Genomic DNA, 16,793 nt, shown 5'->3' on the forward strand with positions numbered 1-16,793 from the left:
TACTGTATGGATACCACCCATGTGGCATATTAGACATCACGAAGGAGGAATGGGAGGAACAACCCAACCCGGGGAAGAACATCATTGCACACATGGCCCAGATGAGAGAACGAATAGCCCAAGTGACCCCCATAGTACAAGAGCATTTGGAGAAAGCACAAGAGGCCCAACAAACCTACTGCACTCGTCAGGCAAAAAACACAGAAACTTCAATCAGGAGAACGAGTACTGGTACCAATAACAGAAAGCAAGCTCCTGGCCAATTGGCGTGGACGCTATGAGATCGTGGAAGCCAGTGCGGAGGTGAATTATAATGTAAAGCAGACAGACCACTGTAGGCCAAAGCAGATATACCATGTCAACTTACTGAAACCCTGGTTTGATTGGGAGACTTGCCTGGCTGTCCTGCCGGTTCTATCCCAGGTAGATGGCCCAGAAGGGCAGGTAAAGATATCCCCCGAATTAGCCCCAGAACAATGAAGAGAGGTCATCAAAATGATCCAGCGGAACCAAGATATGTTCTCCACACAACCAGGCCATATGACACTGATCCAACACCACATCACCACCTGTCCTGGAGCAAGAGTGATGATAAAACCATATCGTGTACCAGAGGCAAAAAGAGAAGAAATTAGGGCAGAAGTAAGGAAGATGCTGGAACTTGGGGTGATTGAAGAATCACACAGCCAGTGGTCCAGCCCTTTTGTCTCGTTCCCCAAGCTTGATGGCATCCTGAGCTTTGTAATGACTTCCGGAAGTTAAACGAGGTATCCTAATTCGATGCCTACCCGATACCATGTATTGATGAGCTGGTGGATCAGTTGTGCAAGGCCCAATACTTGACCACTTTGGACTTGACAAAAGGATACTGGCGCCATACCCTAAAACAAAAGCTCTAAAATGAACAAAGCCAAACCAACCAAATAAGTATATGCTTTTCTTTGTCTCTGATCATACCTGGCTTAAATTTACATTAGATAGATAGTCCTTTGTCTGGAACAGGCACAGCTTAGGCACTGCTTGCCCAATAAATTTAAAGAACATATTTCCAGAACATATGTATAAAGTCCTTTGTGGGTTTAATCATACATGCATCACACAAGAATATTAATGTTCAGTACATTATTAGATTTTCAGTGATGTATTACATGGCACCTGTTGGGGATATATCATGACCACAGTGTGCCAATTGGCACTGATGTGCACTTAGGGGCACACTCTTATATAGCATTTTGCATCAGTATTTCAAAGTGTGTCACAGTCTTTAATGTGTTTCTCCTCAACCATGAGGTAGGGAACTATTGTTATCCCCACTTTACAGATGGGGAACTGAGGCACAATTAAGGCTAAATTACTCACTCAAGGTCACACAGGAAGTGTGTGGCAGAGTAGGGAATTGAACCCAGGTCTACTAAGCCCAAGGTTCCCACTATAAATGGAATCTCTAGTCTCCTATGGAAACTATTTCTGGAGTTGTACTGTGGGTATTTGGAATGGTTATCTCTGCTTGCCCATTGAATTTATACTCCTTTGTCTTTATATTGGGATTTAGAGGCAAGTAACAAGGATGATAATTTTTTTTCCAACTGTTGTTGCTGTTCTCGCTCTTCCTTCTCCTCATCCGCAAGAAGCTTTAGTGTTGGTTCTCATAACTACTGTTGCCATACTGCATTCTGGAACTGTGTATCCATCAGGCATGTAAACAATATCCAACAACATGTTCATGTTAAAGAACACAATTTTACTGTGCCCTTACTTAGCTCCCCTGGGGGCTTCGGTAAAATCACTCACAACAATGAGCAACTGACGAAAAATCAATTGGAGCACATTTGATTTGACAGTTTGGGATGTGGATGCATGTGGCCAGAAGTCATGGGGAGTTGAGGGTACTCAGCCTTTTGCAGAACTGAGCCCTATGGCTGATTCTCTGGTACCATATTAGAGCAGCCTGTCTAACCTTTGCTGTGCTGCAAAGGCCACAGGGTGATGACAAAGTCCTTGAGGACTGACAATGCAGAGGAATGTCATGGCCATAACCCCTCTCCCATCCTCATCCCTTTTCCCTTGCTACACCAGCAACAAGATGGGTGATTGGCATAAGAGTCCTGACATTGACTCTATGCTACCAGAGGATCATTCTGAGGGCAGATGTTAACTCTTAAAAATAGCATTGTGGACAGATTACACTAGCAGTGTGGCACTGCAGGATCTGAATTGGTTGAATTGACTATAAACACAGTTAAGAAACTTGTACCCATTCCTGAAGAGATTGCCTCAGATGATACGACAGCCAGGTAATTCTCCCCACCACCTTTTTCACATGTCCAACAGAACAGAAGGTTGCAGCACTTGCCCACCCCACCATGGAAACAGCAAGACAATCGTCATTAGTTCCTGCTAGTGGGAGATTTAATTGTGTATGCAATATTCATTGTTAAATGGCCATCCTCAGCTCGGAGATGCAATGAGGTAAGGGGGGGGGGCAGAGAAGGGAAGAGATCCTCCTACTGTTCACCAAGAACAAAAAATGTTATATCATTAAACACTGTAAGCAAAAACTAAGAGCGAACAGTAGCAAATGCTTATTTCTGAATAATCTGGAATTTACATAGGCATCATCGCCACCACTGTATAGCAGGTGATCAAGCAAGCCTCCTGTAGGTCATTTAAATGTGCTCTGCAGGTTCACAATAAAACTCTGTATAGCCTGCAGAGCTGTATCTTCATAAGGTAAGAACAGACCCATGTCTCCTTTTACATTAAATACTACAATCTCATTATTTCTCAGTGCCTGACTAAGCTAGGTATCTAGCTCAAAGCCAGCTGGCTACAATAAAACCAAAAGTAATGTTTGCCAGTTGATGGAAGAGTTAGAAAGTGTACACTGCCTCACTCCAGTCTATGTAGTGAGGAGGTTTGCTTAATTTTCACCTAGATGGTTTGCAAGAGTCTTATTTGGATCCATTTTTTTTTAAATCACCTCTAATTTCCAGACAGATGTGTTAGCCTGTAATGCCTTTTTTACCTTCATTGGCTGGCCATGGATTTATAAGGAGGAAAGGTCATAAAAACCCAATTGCAGTCATTCATACTTTTATCCAGCCTAAACTACTGGAATGTGCTCTGTTTAGGAATACCAATAAGCTCACTCAAAAGCTACCATCTCAATGGCCTCCCTTCTGGATGTTTCTCTTATCACAACAGTTCAGATTTAGTGGGAGCTGTCAGAGGTCGAAGTTGAATTTTCCAGGCCTAGCAGTAGGGTGTTTGGGTTTTTTTTTTTTTTTTTTTTTTTAAAAGAAACCCCTCATTAGGGATAGTGTTTCACCAGTGATAGTATGCAGAAGGCACAGGTTGACACCTTTCTAAATCAAATCTAAAGGGGGTTTATTCAGTTCAGTAACTGAAGACTGCGGCTTACAACAGGGATAGAGGATTCGGGGCACCCATTCGAGATACCAAACACAATGCTATTTGTATCATACTATTATGATGGAAAAGCAAGAGGCACAAGGAGTGAAATTCACACATAGGCACAGAGTCAGCATAAGCCCTACTGAAGACTAGAAAGCAGAGTTTAAACGGGATTCAAGTTGTGCAGGGGCCTTGCAGTAGTCCTCTGCCCAGGTGTGAATTTCATCCTCTGTAAAGTATCTTACATTTGATTGAGGTTTAGGAAGAAGGTTTAGTTTGGTACTTTATAATTTTCAATATGAGCACAGTGTGTAAAAAATATTCTTTATCACTCCTCTGTTAAATAATTAGAGCTGTGCAAAGCTTTGGAACCTGCTTTCTCTTTCTCCAGATACTCATCTGTAGTGTTCTAGGGAAAGTGAGTAGACTTTTTCCACAGATTAGAGTAGATCCTCTTCCCCCTTGAAATCTACACTTACTATAAGCTTTTTCCTGATTTTCAGTGTGATCTGTATGTTATGTAATAGCTTTATCAAAGAAAAAAACAACATTTACCACACTTCCTTTTTGCTTATTTGCAGCTGTGCTGGTTTTGCCTACTGCATCAAGGCCATTCATTTATCAATATTTTAACAAAAATAGTGTTAAAATAGCTTTGTCTGTAGACTACAGCTCCAGAGTAGCAAGCTTGGATTTTGCCATTTGACCTGCTATGTAATTTATTAAAAATGCAAAAACTATTCAAAGATGATTATTGTTCCAGAGTTGTTCACTAAGATTTCTTGCACTTTCCTGTAATGCATACAGCATTGGCCATTGTCAGACCATATGGTGTTTAAATTATTTAAACAGGGTAAATCCTAAATGCTGAAAGTTAACACAGGTGTAACTATCGTTTACTTTCCCATTACATCAAGACTTTTTTCATGTGTCAGGAATACAAGCACTGATAACATACATCCCATTCAGACAAGTACAGCAGATATGAATACAGAAATGGTATCCTTGGCACACTGTTCAGAAAAAAGATTTTGGAGATAATCCTACCATTGGTAAAAAAATCCCCGCCCCGAGTAAGATCCTACATGCCCTCTTCAATCTAGCCCATTACAATTTTCAAGAGGTAACATCTTTCCCCAGATTTATTCTCCAATCAAAAGTACAAAAGATTTACATCGCCTGTCGACTGTCTGCGCCTCTCGCCGAGCTGGAGTATAGGAGTCCACGGGAGAGTGCTCGGGGTTTGATTTATTGCATCTAGACTAGACATGATAATCGATCCCCACTGGATCGATCGCTGCCCTCTGAGCCGGCCCATAGTGAAGACATACCCTCAGGGGTTAGAAAAATCCACCTCCATGAGACACCTAGTTAAGTCAAGCTGGGGCAAAGAGTGTTGCTGATGTTTCAAGGTGATCGGTGCAGGCTACTAGGGACAATATCGTAAATTCTGGCACCAGTTTCCATGGGTGAGGGGGTCACTGAAGCAGATCTCACTCCTGAGGGTTAGCAAAGATGCAAGAGTGTATCTACTGCAGACATGCAGGTTCAGACCTGGTCCCCATGCTGCTTGCCTGTGCACTGCTTTAGTCCCTGAACAAGTGATTGCCAAATGGCACAGGAAAGTTTCCTACAATGGGGGAAGCAACAAAGCAGCTTAGTCAAGGAACTTTTGGCAGAGGATTGGCAAGTACCTCCAGGAAAGTTTCCTAGAGAGCTCAAGAGAATTCCCATGAAATCTTGATGTGCAACACAGTGTTCTGCCGCACTGCTTAGCTGCAATGGGGAATTTGGAGCACACTCAAACACAGATAGTCTTGCACATTTCTATACCTTAACCCGCTTGTACAGTTTACAAAGCAAACTGTAAAGCTGAATGTCATTTAACCGAGCTGCAGTAACTCAAAAAGCTTACCTACCAGGAGTCTCCTCTCCTGCTTCTTGCTAGCTGGAGAGGGACTGCTGGGACTGGCTAGACACCTCTGGAGTGGGGAAAAGTTGCTGACTTGCCACACCACCGGATGACCCTGCCATGGGCTCCACAGTTCTCCAACTCTACCTCCTCATACACGACTTTGTCCTGGAGGTTAGGTCCTCTGTCTGCTGCCTCCAGCCCTGCCAAAGGATCCATGGGGGCTCTTGATGGTGCAGGTGGGGTTGCCGCCAAGGATGGCATCCAGCTCCTTATAGAAACGGCAGCTCTTGAGAGCAGCACCAGAGCGACAGTTTGCCTCCCTTGCCTTCTGGTATGCCTGCCTCGGCCCCTTTATCTTTGCTTGGCACTGCAGTGTCCCATTCGTAGCCCTTATCAGATGAGACACGAGAAGTCTGCCTGTAGGTATCGAAGTTCCTAAGGCTGGAGTGAAGCTGGGCTTAGACAGCCTCCTCCCCACATATACTCAACAGATCCAACAGCTCCGCAGAAGCAGAAAAGCATTTGCCACGTGGAGCCACCACGGCCATCTGGGAAGATGTGACGTAAGCTCTCCACACCGAGCAAAGAAGTGGAATTTCAAAAATTCCAGGGCCTTTGAAGGAGGCGAGGTGGATGCTTGTTTACCTGGCTGCAGGGCAGCCGAGTTCGAACTGCTGATCAGAGTAGTCAGCATGGGGATTGTGGGACACCTCCTGTGTCCATTTATAGTGACAAAACCAAGTGTGGTGTCTACACTGACACTTTGTCGATATAACTTTGCCACAAATAAAAAGTTCAATGCCTCTTGTCAATGGGGAAGGGGAATTATTTGTTGCCAAAACAGGAGAGTTTTGCCACGAAAAGCAGTACACTCCTCCACTGTTTTGTCGGGAAAAGTGACCTTTTGTTGACAAACCTCTGCAGTGTAGACAAGGCCTAAGTCTACTACTGCCACTGGCTGGGAGATAAGGCACAGAGGTCACATTTTCCAAAGCACCTGTGAAAGTTAGGAACAAGTCTCATTGACTTCAAACTGCAAAACCGTAAGGGAGGTTTGGTCAAATCTCAGGGTTTGTCTGGCCAAAGAATTTCAACTTTTCTTTACTTCTGGTAGTTCAACATATTGGAAGGTGCTGTTGATTGCAACTATTATAGGCCTATTTGCTGATCAATTTTGTGCTTGAATTTATGTTGTCTCACAGTAAGGATGTTAATGAGGCCCTGGACTTTTCACCATACATGAGCATTTTAAGTGTGAAGCTTCTTAAGAAAAAAAAATCTGTGTAAAATTTGAAATTTACTAACGATTAGGACAGTAAAGAAACAGGTCCAAAACATTCACTTTAACAAAGTGCAAAACAGGACAAGTGAAGAACTGGCAACATATAAAATAAAAATCCAATTGAAAAAAATCTATGGAAATGAATAAAAAATTTAAATCATGAGCGACCCTGATTTAAAATGTTATTTACAATTAGAATTCTAAGACATCCAGATAATTATGACAGAAATTTTACCAGCATAGTTTCTGCTTAAAAACAAAAAACCACACACCACAAAACCAAGCCTCATTAATTATTTATGTCTGACCATGTCAAAGTGTCAATAAAGGAGAATTGGTTGATGTAATTCACTCAGTTTCAGAAAGCTTTTGAGTAATTAGCCTCCGGGGAGGAAATATGGAAATTGAGTGGCTATACATTGACATGTAGAGTTCTGTAATGGATTAGAAACAGGTTATGTCTGCACCATGAGCTATGGGTATGATCTCCCCTGCTTGCATGCACATACCCACCAGTTTCAGGCAGGTTTGTATTCAGCATAGCTAAGCCAGTGCTCTCTGTGAGAGCTAGTGAGAGTATGTACTCGGCACGAATATGTTCTGCCTATGCTGCTGCTGCTACCCATGCAACCACTGCTGCGCTTCTACTGATACTTGCACTAGCTTCGCTCCTCCAACTGCAAACAGACCCCAGTAGAAACCAACACATCTTTCAACCAGATGTTTTCCTTGGGTTTAAAGAAGCAAGTCTCATGACAGCACCAGTCCGGACACTTCATTCCCCATGCTGAGGGTGTTGGGGTTGCCAGAATTCCTGCAAGATCCCCAAATACCATCCCTAACAAATGGCACAAGCTCAGGGAATTTAGTGTCTTCTGGTCCTCTGCTCTTGCTGTAGGCCCTTTGTAATACTGCCCTTTTAAACACACAATGAAAAATAATAGTAATTAGTTCCATGACCACACAGGTCCAGATGAAAACTAAAGCTGTCATCCAAAAAACTGGAAAGTTGCAATTTTCCACAGAAAAAGCAGACACATTTTACGAAAAAAAGAAGTCATTAGAAAATTCCATTTTTTCCAAAGATACTTTTGATAGAAAGTGTTCTACCAGCCATAGCTGGGACACTCTTCATGTGTCTATGCAACATCAAAATGCAAGTTATTTGTAGTAGTACTTTTTGGGGCAAAGAGCAGCACTAATCATTTCCTCTGAGTTACCCATTTACTGTCTCTATTTCATGCAAGTCTAATCTTGCACATTTCCCAGAGATGTTTAGAGGCTACCAAAAGATTTTACTGTGAAACATTCAAGACTATAATGGAATTTGGTCTACTTAAGTTTTTGTTTTAAACAAACAGAAAAAAGGGATAAATAATTTTAAGTTCTACATCAGTCACTGATGAAAAATAATGAAATTCATATACAAATCTTCATAATCTACAAGGATCATTTATGAAAATCTGCATGAACTTTCTTGGCTACAGATTACTGATACTATTAGACTCCTATGGAGTTGCCTTGTTTCAATTCACTTTTGCCAATTGGTTCATGGATACAAAGGAGCGAGCCGGGGGAGGGGGCGGGAGAAATCAAGGATTTAGATTTTATTCTAAATCACGAACCACTGTGTGCATTCTGCCACTTTATTTCATTGAAGAGACTACTTTGTTAACTGAATGCAGGTTATACTCACAATTCACTAATTTATATTACATAGACATAGCGTAAAATATGCAAATGTTAACATAAGTTTAATCAGATATGCAGGATCCTGTTTTATCGTGGTCCAACTCTATTCTTGAATGCTCTCAAAGATTTTCTCATCATTGGTGCAATTTCTTCAAAGGAAAACATGTTAGAATTATAGTTGTACAATACTCAACACAAACTCAAATATGATTAACGATATTATCAGCCAAATAGAAACAGTAAAGGGGAATTATTCTGCAACTACTTACTTTTGACCGTTTTTTTGGTATCCTGACTCACTCCACTTGAGTAAGTGCTGGAGCTTCCATTTATTACATTGCTAGTGGTTGCGTTTCGGCTTGGTGAGGTGTTATTTCGGTCTCTGCTTTCTGGAGTCTTTGTTCTATTAAAAAAAACCAAAATGGGGGGGGGGGGGGAGAGAGAAAAAAAGAGTTCAGGTTAAAAACCTCACAGGGGTTTAAGTCATTAACACTAACCTGTTCTGAAAAACAATCACTTAAGATTATGAAACAGAAGTTTCAGGGGGAAAAAAAAAAAAGTCACCAGATCATATTGTTTGCAATAATCTGACCCACCTTGTTTCCAAGAGATTATAAGGGCCATATTTTAGATGTTGTCCATATTTTAACAGGAATGTGTTTCATCAGTACTTCATTCTTTCACTCAAATTTATTTTCTACTGAAAGTTAATGGTAAAGACAGATAAAACCAATCACAGTTCAGTGACCACAGTTCATGTCAGATTGCTAGTCATTAAGTCCTTTAGAACTAGTGCTTCAATTTATCTTTTACAGTTTTTTGAATTTGGTTTGCAGGTACCTAGTTAAAAGCAACTGAACACAAGTAACCCTATGTGCTAAAAAGGTCAGTCCACAATGCTAAATGAAAGCTTTCCTTTTTAGTGCCACCTTCTTACCAGCACTAACTTTAATCAGTTTCAAATGTTAGACAACCTACAGAACAGATGCTTATTTTTCAGGTTAAAACCAATATGTTGCTAGAAAGGATATAAAAATAGAAAACACAATAATAATGGGGTATTTCAATTATCCCCATATTCACTGGGTACATGTCACTGCCAAATGGGAAGTAGAGAAAAGTTTGACACCATAAATGACTGCTTCTTGGAGCAGTTAGCTAGTCCTGGAACCCACAAAGGGGGAAGCAATTCTTCATTTAGTCCTAAGTGCAGCAAAGGATCTAGTCCAAAAAGCGAATATAGCCGAACTGCTTCGTAATAGCAACCACAATATAATTAAATTTAACATCCGTTGGTGGTGGGGGAGACACCAAAGAAGCCCACTGCAATAACATTCAACTTCAGAAAGAGGAAGTACACAAAAATGAGGAAGCTAGTTAAATGGAAATTAAAAGGCACAGGCACAAGAGTGAAAAGCCTGCAAGCTGCAGAGAAACAAAAACAAAAAAAGCCATAATAGAGGCTCAAAATTAAATGTATATCCCAAATTATAAAACAGAGGACCAAAAACGTGCCTCCACTACTAAATAAAAGTAAAACGTGGTTATAGGCAAAAAGGCATCCTTTACAAACTGGAAGTTAAATCTTACTGAGGAAAACAGAAAGGAGCATAAACTCTGGAAAATCAAGTGAAAAAGTATAATTACGTAGGCCCAAAAAAGAATTTGAAGAGCAACTAGCCAAAGTGACTGGGCAACAAAATGGCAGATGAAATTCAATGTTGATAAATGCAAAGTAATGCACATTGGAAAACATAATCCCAACTATACATATAAAATGATGGGGTCTAAATTAGCTGTTACCACTCACGAAAGATCTTAGAGTCATTGCACATAGTTCTCTGAAAACATCTGCTCAATGTGCAGCAGTCAATAAAGGTTAGTGTTAGAAACCATTAGAAAAAGGATAGACATAAAATATATTGCCTCTATATAAATCCATGGTACATCTATACTTTGAATACTGTGTGCAATTTTGGTCACCCCATCAAAAAAAGAAGGGCAGAGAAGGGCAACAAAAATCATTAGGGGTATGGAACAGCTTCTATCAGAAGAGAGAGTAAAAGAACTGGGATTTTTCAGCTTGGAAAAGAGATGATTAAAAGGGGATATGATAGAGGTCTATAACATCATGACTGGTGTAGAGAAAGTAAGTGTTATTTACTCCTTCACATAATACAACCACCATGGGTCACCCAATGAAATTAACAGGCAGCAAGTTTAAAAAACAAACATAAGGAAGTACTTCTTCACACCAGGCACAGTCAACCTGTGGAACTTGTTGCTAAGGGATATTGTGAAGGCCAACACTATAACAAAGTTCAGAAAAGAATTAGACCAATGCCTAGAGAATAGGTCCATCAATGTCTATTAGCTAAGATGATCAGAGATGCAAACCCATGCTCTGAGTGTCCCTGATTGCGAGAAGCTAGGAGTAGGATCATTTGATGATTGCCTGTTCTGTTCATTCCCTCTGAAATACCTGGTATTGGCCACTGTTGGAAGACAGGAAACTGGGCTAGACAGATGATTGGTCTGACCCAGTATGGCCGTTATGTTTCTATTGACAAAAAACACTGATTTCCTATAAATATAATGCAATGATACATAAGGAACATTGAAAGACAACAGCTCAATTTTTTTCCAATTAAATATATTGGCTGATTGACAGCCACTATCAAAAGCTGCTCATCCTTTATAAATTTAAATGTATACACTGAATAATGAATTATGTGCTTTTCAGAAGTTGGAAGAGCTGGACACCAAAGACAAAAAAAGGAGATCCTAACAAAGTGGTGGGATGTGAGCGTAGACCGCCATCAGGACAAAGTTCAAGAAGGTCTCAGATAGCCAAGTCCTACTGCATTAGACATTTAAAACCAACAGTGCAAGCTGAGTCATTCCAGCTTTTACACTTACAGGCAGATAGTGTTCGAGACACTCCACTACACTCCAGATTGCACAAATCAGTGATTAAATGTGCTACTGCATTCTGTGAACTGCAAGCAACAGAGAAATCCTCTTAAAAAGGAACTGCAGCAGTTACTGTGCCAAGAAGGCCCATGTTTCTCCTGTAAGGTAACAAGATAAATGACTATGTTGTGTAAACCGCACAACAGGAAAGAACACTTTCATACCAAGTCTGACAAAAGGAGATTTCCATACAGGGCATGGTCAAAAGTGGTGCCAAGATTAGTAACCTAACTCACTATCTATGAGCAAATCGCAGTGCTCAAGGGTACATCTACACTACCCACCAGATCAGCGGGTAGTAATTGATCTATCAGGGATCGATTTATTGCATCTAGTGTAGACATGATAAATCGATCTCCAATCGCTCTGCTTTTGACTCCGGAACTCCACCATGGCGAGAGGCGGAAGCAGAGTCGATAGGGAGCGGCAGCCATCGATTCCACGCCATGAGGACGTGAAGTAAGTGATTCTAAGTTGATCTAAGATACGCAACTTCAGCTACGCTATTCTCATAGCTGAAGTTGCGTATCTTAGACTGATTTCCCTCCTCCCCCAGTGTAGGCCAGGCCCAAGATGGATAACAGTTGGCTTGCTTCTCTAGCAGCAACTCTTCCAATTTTGTAGCCCCAGACATCTATCTGACAACACTATCCAGGGCAGAAACTGAAATATAAAAGCCCACGGAGCAAGATGCAGAGTTGCAGACAGTCATCTTTGAAGGATCCTATGTTTCCACTCCTTCAGTGATGAAAACGGTCCACCCCTACTGATTGGTAGCTGCAGACTTTCCCTTAGCTACCAAAACAGCAACTCATAGTCAAAGGCATCAACAGGTGCTGAGGTCCAGCATGACCAGAGCTGCCAGCTGAGTTAAATTTATAACAGGAGATCACTTGGGATTATTATGTAGGGTCATAACATAAAAGAAAGTTTGGACTCTCTATAGAATATCAGGTAACACCAATGTGATCTGTAAAGAACAGACCCACTTCCCCAGTTAGGGAAAGGGTGACCTCAGTACTGGAGTTTGAGGGAAAGGGATGAAGTTGGGGCACACTGCAGACAAGTAAGTTCTAAAATGTAAGTTTATATTTCCAATAGTTGAAATACTTTAAAAACAAAACCCAAAAAAAATCACAATAGTTACAGTTTAGCTGCATTCTTTCATACAAAGGTTTTGCTGGTAACAGTCATTTACTGACATGGCCAGCATGAAGTCATCTAATCTCAACTCACAGTGCACTAACAGTGTACTTACTTGCCCTTTTCGATGGGGTGAAGCTGAACAATAGGTCCAGCTGTCCCATAGATCTCTTGCTGCCGCCGAACATTTCTCGGTGGTTTTGCTACACTATGTATGTAAGCCAGTTTAACTTGTCGCCCTAATATAGAAACAAGGGGAAGGGCATTTTTAGAGTTAAATATCAAAACTTTCTTAGAAAAGAAAAAACATTATAAAAAGAGTCAACAATGACAGCATGGCAATGTGATTTCCAACATTTAATGAAAAATGTTAAACAGTGACAGGTTTACAAAACTTTACATCATGGTACCAGCTGAACAATGACAAAGTAATATTACAGAATGTGCACACTTTCTTCAGAGACAGTGTCTGGGATGTCCCCAGTGATGGCCCGTGCAATATAGGAAATGGACAGCTTTGGCTCCTGAGCTCTAAACCATCAAGATCTGACATTTTGGTCTAAACATGAATCAGTTACATGAATCTTGTGTGCAACCTTTAAAAGCATTTGAACGCAAAGGAATAGCAATCACCTCTCCCTGAGATAAGCTTTTATTAACATTCAGTGCAATTTAAAAAATAAATGAATAATAAAAATCACTAAATCCCACACATTGCATTTCTGAAAATTTGAAAATGTGGGGGGTGGGGGGGCATTAAAGGAAAAAGTTACCTGTAGACTTTATTTACCTTTAGGTTTTTCAGACTGAGCTGAAATAATATTTTTTGTGAGGGTCTTTAGTTTTTCTTCTCTCTGACTGAAGAGCCGCACATACATTTCACGCCACGACTCATATTCCAGGAGATGCTCGTTTTTAAAATCCCTTTGGCAGTGTTTCTTCCACAAATGATCAGACTCTTCTATAAATGTCTTGGTTTGAAGCAAAAAGGTAATTAACAACACTTAAAGACTTATGGTAACATTCTCAAGAGCATCTATGGGACTTAGGCACCCAACTCCTATACATATTCAAGGAGATTTTAGGATCCTAAATCACATAAAATTTTCAAAAGTGCCTATCCCCCATTTACATTGCTTCAAGACTGAGGAGCAAGCCAAAGAAACTCTAGTAAACACCTCTTCTCACCATGTGCCATAACATTCAGAAAGCATAACAAGCCACATTCAGCAACATCTAATGTATCCATTGGTCACAGGTTAGATTAAAGTTTGTTTCATTATACTGTAGATAAAGATGGTTATTAGCCAAAATTTTCAAACTTGAGTGCCTAAAGCTAGGCATCTAAAGAAGAGTGGCCTGATTTTCCAAGAGTACTAAGTATCCAGAAATCCAGTTCAGAAATAAGATCATGTAACTGAAGCTCTTTCACCATACACATATGTAGAAGAGGACAGAGTTGAGGTTATTGCAGCAAATTTACCTTTGATATTTCCTGATTTGCGTGTTTCATTCTGCAATGTTAACCATTTTTCTCTTGGGAATACATACACCTCTACCTTGATATAACGCTTTCCTCGGGAGCCAAAAAAATCTTACCATGTTATAGGTGAAACCGCATTATATCAAACTTGCTTTGATCCACTGGAGTGTGCAGCCCCCACAGAGCACTGCTTTACTGCGTTATATCTGAATTCATGTTATATTGGGTCGCATTATATCAGGGTAGAGGTGTAGATGATTGAAATAGCTAGAACACATGATAGTATTTGAAATCTGTTGTGTCTCCTTCCTTTATTTTAGGGGCAAAAGTAAATGTGTAGCCTATGCTTGCTTCCCTGATTCACCCCAGTAACAACCATGGTGCTTCAGATCCTGACATACAGTGAAGAAGCCAGGAGGCATGACAATGACAGCAGAACTAAGAAATCACAGTGAGGGGTGATTAGGGTAGACTGTATAGATTCTCTTTTAACAGCTATAAGGAAACCAGGGAAAGAACCTTTATTCCCTGCCTGGTTCCAAGCTAAGAGTAATAAAAGCAGGCTGCTTCCATCCTCGTATCCCCTTTTACTACCACTGGGTTCTCCAGCTAATAATCTCCCCAGCTCACCCCAGACAGGTCAGTGTAGGAGTCTAGTTCTCCCTCCTCTCTGCTCCCAGAGCTTTCTCTGTAGCAACGTGGAGCTGTGTGGGAAGAGGCAGTTCTCTAGTGCAGTGTCCTAGTCTGTCAGATCCCCTTCTGCTCAGTCTGACATAGTAGTATAAACAGACCCTAGTCCCTGCCTTCAACCAGGAGTTAAAGCAGAAGTGGGAAAATGAAAAAATAATAAAAACTAGATTAAACTATTCCAGAAACAAGCGGTGGTCGTTCATTTAAACAAACTTCAAGCTAAGAGCCAATTCTTGTCCCCAGGACCTCAACAGGTACCAAGTTTCACCTGAAGTTTTGTTTTGAGCCCTTTCATGTTAACATTGCCAATGCCCTTTTTACTTTTCCTAGGTGTTGAGGGAGACATTTGTCCGGTGGGAGTAAAACAGTTTGAGGCTATGCTCAATGGAGCGATGAAGAAAGAGTTTAATAGGTAAGGGGCTAACTTCACTAGGAAAAAAGTAGAATATTGAAGGCAAGAACAAATATAATGAGTGATGAGGGATAAAACTGAAGTTAATAGAACTCTATACACATTAGAATTAAAATGCAAGTAAAGGTCAAGGCAAAAGACAGGACAGAAGAGAGTGAGGGTGACTATTAAGTTTGTTTTGTTTTTAAATATTCATCCCTTCTTCCAGCCCTTTGAGTGCTGTCAATTTGGAAAACAAATGTTTTGAGGCAGGGACTTGTCCAAGCATACATTCTGTAAAGCACGTACCACACTTCTAGATGCTAATAAATATTCTTTTCAGAGTGCAACTCCTAACAATTATAGGCAAAGTCCTACTATATAGAGAGTCTGATCAGTTTGTGAACTAGCCATTGGGGGGTGGGGGGTGATATCGTCACAATTTTTACTTTGTAGTTTGTTTTATTAATAGTTACCGGTAGTTATTTTGATTTTGAGCACTAGCAGTCATGAAGTAAGTTCTAAGACATTGAACAAGAAAGACTTTACCGGATTGCACTCCTCTATTCGAAACAACTGCTCTGGTGTACAACGTGTTAGCACCGGCTCAAGAATTTCGAAGGGCACTCCTCCTACTTCATGTAGTGCTACAAAGCAAGACAATATTTTAAGTATCCCACCCATATGTACGCAATAAGATTCACCACTTACAAAACCGTATTATAAATAGCAGATACCCAACAAAAGATATAGGATTATTTTAATACCCACCAGCGGAACATGTGTTCTGAGGTCTGGACAACCTAAACTGTTTGTACATGAGCTGTTCTGTACTGACTATTAAAGTGGTAGTCTGAGGAAACATAGTAGGCATCCTTGTCTACCTATGTCACCATCTCTACCCATTCTCTCTCCTCCCCCCGCGCCAAATTTTCTCCCCCAGACACACACTAAAGTTTGGAATATTCACATGTAAGTTAGATGCAAGGGGTGAATGTACATACCAAGTATTTTCTTGATAGTTCATCCCTATTTTATACCAAATACAGTTTTATCTCAGATTAACATGAGACTAACAGCATCTAGACAGAAAAAAAGCAAGAGGGCTTTTTTGGCTTTTGTTTCATGATGTTTCTATTGCCATGGCATCAGAGTTTAATGTAAAGTTGGGACTTCATAAGAAACTTAATTCTTCAATCACAAAAAAGATGGTCTTACACTATTGGAAGCCTAGCACTATAATGCCACTCAACCTGCTGAAACCCATATTGAAGTACTTACAATCAATGTTATTTTGAAGTATGCGGATGCACTGTTCATACAGAGTTAGCATCTTTGGAAGATAAACTGTTTTAGAGCCAGAGTAAACCTGCATTTTAGAGTTCAGTCTCCGTCCTGTGAATTGATTTGTATCACTGCTTTGCTGGGGTACTTCTGCGACTGGTGCTACAGAAATTACAAAGAAAACAAATCTCAAAGAAGGGTTTTGCCAATGCATACTCAGATTAATACTGCAGTTCTTTAAGGATGTTCAAAGCAATCTAGTTTACTAAAGGCATATAATTAACTAATTGAGAAACATGGCTGGTATAAAAAACCTGCAGTTCATTTTTATTGCAGTATGAAGTTCTATTACATCTATTCAGGACTTATTGACATTGTACGAGGAGCAAAAGTGCAGATTCAGTTTCAGCTGAAGCAATGAGTTTAATGCCTTTTACCTAAAGAAGCTAAAGTTCAAATGCTGATTTAGTTCTCATAAACATTTGTCTAATTTACAAAATTAGTAGTTAAACTAGAGAAGCCAAGA

At 40.4% G+C, this 16,793-nt stretch overlaps 1 protein-coding gene across 2 annotated transcripts in view; it reads right to left on the reverse strand.

The window, feature by feature from the left end:
- Positions 1–8,243: 8,243 nt before the first annotated feature.
- Positions 8,244–16,793, reverse strand: part of LOC120401311 (elongin-A-like) — a 34,321-nt gene continuing 25,771 nt past the window's right edge. Inside the window, exons 6-11 of one of the 2 annotated variants that reach the window (XM_039531111.1) lie at positions 16,265–16,429; positions 15,533–15,630; positions 13,210–13,390; positions 12,535–12,658; positions 8,569–8,706; positions 8,244–8,452 (exon numbers count right to left, since the gene is read on the reverse strand). In XM_039531111.1, coding sequence (XP_039387045.1) covers positions 8,407–8,452; positions 8,569–8,706; positions 12,535–12,658; positions 13,210–13,390; positions 15,533–15,630; positions 16,265–16,429 — 752 coding nt within the window. In that variant the 3' untranslated portion in view covers positions 8,244–8,406. The remainder of the gene's footprint in view (positions 8,453–8,568; positions 8,707–12,534; positions 12,659–13,209; positions 13,391–15,532; positions 15,631–16,264; positions 16,430–16,793) is intronic. The other variant, XM_039531110.1, reaches the window with a different exon arrangement.

This window comes from Mauremys reevesii, linkage group 3, assembly GCF_016161935.1.
Source record: "Mauremys reevesii isolate NIE-2019 linkage group 3, ASM1616193v1, whole genome shotgun sequence".
NCBI classification, from domain to species: domain Eukaryota; kingdom Metazoa; phylum Chordata; order Testudines; family Geoemydidae; genus Mauremys; species Mauremys reevesii.